The sequence below is a fragment of the Rutidosis leptorrhynchoides genome, unplaced genomic scaffold, assembly GCF_046630445.1.
Source record: "Rutidosis leptorrhynchoides isolate AG116_Rl617_1_P2 unplaced genomic scaffold, CSIRO_AGI_Rlap_v1 contig20, whole genome shotgun sequence".
Taxonomy (NCBI): Eukaryota; Viridiplantae; Streptophyta; class Magnoliopsida; order Asterales; family Asteraceae; genus Rutidosis; species Rutidosis leptorrhynchoides.
This window is the reverse complement of record NW_027266448.1, coordinates 105,337-110,047: the sequence shown is the minus strand read 5'-3', so window position 1 is coordinate 110,047 and position 4,711 is coordinate 105,337. Positions and strand designations below refer to the sequence as shown.

Genomic DNA, 4,711 nt, shown 5'->3' with positions numbered 1-4,711 from the left:
TAAGCGACGGAACCGCCGATAAAAGCAAACCGCTTCTCGAGCTTAGTTTAAGTTCGATTCTCATGCTTAGCAAAGAAAGGTGCTCTTCCAAGAATAGTCACAGCCCACTATCACGTACAAGTCCTCATCATCATTCAGTACTTGCAAGCCACGAAATTTACAGCTGAGAGAGAGAGAGAGAGAGAGAGAGAGAGAGCGACGAACCTGTCAGGCGCGAGCGGCTGCGGAGGGCCGTAGCAGCTGAGGAAGAGCGGTGGCGAGCGAGCGGCGACGCGGGCGGCGGTTCCCGAGAGGAGGGGTGTGGAAGATGCGGTGGAGGAGGAGGGGGCGGCGGCGGCGGCGGCGGTAGTTGCAGAGAGAGAGAGCGGAGCGGGGCGGGCCGAGCGAAAAGGAACGACCTTTAGGGACCCGTTTTCTTTCCCTAGTCCTGTGTAATTGTCCCGACAATAAAAAGAAAAAAAGAGAAAAAGTAAAATCGGGGGAGATTGTTCTCGTCATTTTATCCCAAAATGAGAATACAATGTCTACGGATCTATCCCGTCTATACTCGTAATCCCATGATTTTCAGTAAAATTTTCGTCTCGACAATTTTTGGAAATTTTATAGACTTTTTTTTTTCAACAAGGCCCGGCGTGAGAAAAAAAAAAGAATAAAAAATCCTTAAAAAGTTTATCAAAAAATTTACAAAATTGTCTACTTGGCGTCGGCCATGTCATGTAAGACGTCCGGCATCCATGTTAATGATTTCTAATCAAAGTTGGTTAGAATGACTTAATTGACGAATCATCTAAAAATTTATGACTAAATTCGTATGATTGAAATTACATTAAGTTTAATATCTTTTTAAACAACTTCTCTATGTCTTTATAAGTCAATTCATCACAGTACGTGAGTATATCATATTGTATTCATATAACATTCTTCTAATTTCTAATAAAAGTAAATTATCATAATGATATGTGTAAAAAGTGTTGCCCTTTAAATGGTCCCGGTTTATTGGCCAAAAAGAAAAATAATAGTCCTAGTTTCTTAACCAAGCTATTCCCAATTAACCTACTATACAAGTTATGTAAATTCATGATGACACCAATTTTGAATACCGATGACAACTCGAATGTCTAGCAACTCACTTTGATATATTTTTGAAATTAGACTTTGCGTGCATACTATGCTTGTGCCCAACTATTACCAGGCTTATTTTATGTGAAATTTTTTTCTATCATTCATCAATTTGAGTATCTTAACCTTAGTTTAACGTTAAGATATTTTTTAGTAAAAAAAAAAAAAAACCCAATTATCTATGCAATTATATTTTTCAAGCTTTTTTTTTTTTGACTCTGACACCAACGGAACAGCCTGCAGCCAGCGGTGTAAATCACGGGAAGCACTAGCGCGGGGTGGGGAACCCCTCCCCTCCCGGATGAGGGGGCGGGGCGCGAACCAGCGCATCCCCCGTGGGTGGGTTTTCAAGCTTTTCTTTCTAAGTGATAAGAAAAAGACAATAAGAGGTGGAGATGATTCGGAGAGTTGACGAGGGGATGTTTTCATGACGCAGTCCATGGTGTGGCGTCAGTAGGTTCGATGAAAAAGATTTCTACATGTCTGAGACTCGATGTTTTTTCTTGCTTTTCCGATTATGTCAGTATAGAACAGATAGATTCTTATATATGCATGTTGATTTTTGCTCTCTTTAGTGAAGACTTGTAAGTAGCAATGGTATCTTTGATCTCTTTTTATGGTATTGGAGTGGGACAGATGATTCATGGCTTGAGCCATTCTTGCTTTGTTAGGTGCTTGCAAGGTCAATAGCCAATCCCGAGCTTATCCACCATGTCCAGAGGCATGCCAGCCACTCCGCCTCCCCCGCCTTTTCTTTCGTCAGGTTCGACAAATAGCAGATGTGAGCTTCGCTAATGAACTCTGCAGGGGACCGAACGATCTCTAATCGCGCCTTGAACTCTTGAAAGGTGCTGAGGACGCAGTGCATGACCGTGCCATCTTTCCAATGTTTCTCGTTTCAGTAGCTCGCATAGAATTAGCAAGGTCGCTTTCGTATCCTAATGCTTATGTAAGTGTACGGTACATGCAACTGAAAGATAAAGTATGATAGTCACATCCCACTTCAGCTGCAGAAGTTCCTTCTGATTTTCTGTATGCATTTTGATCAGCCTCAAGGACTTCTCTAGCATGTGCCATTTGAGATTCATTAGTAATCTTGGACACACATTGAAATACAACAAACAGAAGCAAATGAGGGAGGAGGATAAAGCTGGAACAATGTACAATTTACAAAGTTCCTCATACCAAAGACAAGTTCTGCTCTTACCCAAGAATGGAACTAAGCTACGAGAGAAATTTAGCATCCCGTTCCTTTGCGCTTCTCTTCTCTGAACTCGGTATAAATTCCAACACATCTTCCTCGCACTTCTCTTTCTTTCCTTCCTGCGGAGCAAGAATAATACGAGCGGAGCTAACCAAAATCTGCCGACAAACTGAAAGAGATAGCTGAAAAGCTCAAGCTTAGGTGGATAGAGAGTGATGATAATTCTTCACTCAGCTCAGGACAAACCCCAAACCCACACATACAAGAATGAATGCACAATCATATTCAAGTCCACAGCAGAAACGGACAACGTCCTCGCTGAACCAGCAAAAACCAGTAAAACATGGCGATAACCTCGTGTTGCTGAAAAGAAGGCACATGATGATTTCGTTCACTAGTGCCATATTAAACCCGGCTCCTGAGGTTTGGACTATGTTCGTTATTCATGAACCCAAATCAGAGAACCTAGTAATCCTCTTATACTGTGGATGCTCTTTAACTCACGAAACATTGTACCTTCATAGAATATGCAGTCACTCCACAGGGACAGTTGCATGTCAATTATCTTCACTAATTAGATTAAGGGTTTGTCCATTTTGTTATATCTATCTATGACGTCGATAGATCTTAACATAATATAAACACGTTTCAAGGTATTTTTGGGGCAAAAGTTTGATGTTGATATTTTCATGGCTTGTGTTTTCCATGCGGTGGAGATTTTGGAATGAAGAGCTTTCATTGATAGCGAAATGCGAATTATGGCTACAAGCAGAGTGATTTGTATTGACAGGAGCTGAACAAATGCACAGATTCAACTAAATTTTCTCCTTCCAAAGCATGAGTTTCTGGTTCCTCAACAGGCCCGAGTCAAAAGGCAAACATGTTTCCTCATCACAAGCACGAGGCGCCATGTGGCGCTCCTAGGTGCGAGCTCTTGGCTCTTTGACCTGGTACTGCCATTTACACGTGTCGAGATTTGAGACTAGATCCAAGAGCTATATAATGCTCAAGCAAAATGTAAAGAGTCACAAAAATATATTTCTAATCGTAACATTTCTCGTTTCAGTCTCGGTAAATCATCCGAAACAATGGCAGACAATTCTCACAACATGAGCTTCCAAGCTGGTGCGGCCAAGGGACAAACTCAGGTCTGGCCTTTTTTGCTTAATCAGTCATTCCTCTATAGTTTTGATCACCTCGGACATACCGATTCTTTGTTTAAGCAAGGTAATTATTCATGTGATTAGGGAATTAAGCATAAGGTTCAGAAAATTGGAGTGTCTATTCATCAACATAAGTTCTCTCCAAGACAGATCGAGAGTTATCATTCAAGCTAGATAGATTGCTCCTTGAAAATAAATTTTGATTTTGCACGTCAACTGTGCTACATTGAATAAACAGCGCTGATGCTTGATGAAATCTCCTGACACGCATGATGCACATGCTGAGGGACATTACTCCTACGACCTTCGAAGAGTTTGCTGGCAAATTGATTGTCTTCTTTGATTAGTCATACCCCGACGTTGAGCTTAAATCTATCTGTAAATCAGGAAAAGGGAGGCCAAATGATGGACTCAGTCTCTAATGCTGCTCAGTCTGCTAAGGACACGGTGCAACAGGTAATTATTTTTCCACCGATTTCTCACCGACTAAGAGAGCAAGCCTTAATCTCGGTCCCTGACGATGTAGTTACTCTAATAGCTGATTTAGTCCCTATTTGAAGGATAATTTCTTGGACTCTCTTTAACATCTGCAGGCTGGTCAGACGGTGATGGCCAAGGCACAGGGTGCTGCAGATGCAGTCAAGAATGCAACAGGCATGAACAAATGAAGCTAAAAAGGAAAATGGATTTTGTTTTTCCTGTTTCTTTTTCCCCCCCAATTTTGCATCTAGAATAAGAATTTGGCATTTTTCCAAAGAATTTCGGTCTTGTCCTTTCAAGAGCATTATCTTTACATGCTCCTTAGTCCTTGTTTAAGGGCTTAATTAGGGAGGGCTTTGTGTTTTTCGTTTTTTGTCTTCTTTGATATGGGGAAAGACTATGTTCATGGGGATTCCACCTCATGATATTCTAAATCAATGAAGGTTTTATCAGAGTATATGCCCATCTTCTGGAGATAAACATGCGAGTGGTTTCAGTCTTACTTTGTCCATTTTGAGCTAGCAGGCCCATAGGATCATTTCAACCACAATTGCCTCTACAGCCATGATGACAACCAATGTGTTCTTCTATTATAGAAAAACTTATAATTTGAAAAGATTGGCCACTGCACCATTAAAAGGAGATTAAAGCCGCTTGTGGAAATTTTTTCTTCCGCTACCTAGTGTCTTGATTTTCTTTCAAGGTTGTCCATGAGCCTAAAATATAGTTGAGGATCTTGAAGTTG

The 4,711-nt window shown here is 41.1% G+C and overlaps 1 protein-coding gene across 1 annotated transcript; it reads left to right on the top strand.

The window, feature by feature from the left end:
* Window positions 1-3,411: 3,411 nt before the first annotated feature.
* On the top strand, window positions 3,412-4,154 carry LOC139881808 (uncharacterized). The gene is made up of 3 exons (XM_071866212.1): window positions 3,412-3,471; window positions 3,874-3,942; window positions 4,080-4,154. Exons 1-3 carry the CDS (start codon window positions 3,412-3,414, stop codon window positions 4,152-4,154), a joined length of 204 nt encoding a protein of 67 aa, XP_071722313.1.
* Window positions 4,155-4,711: the final 557 nt, after the last annotated feature.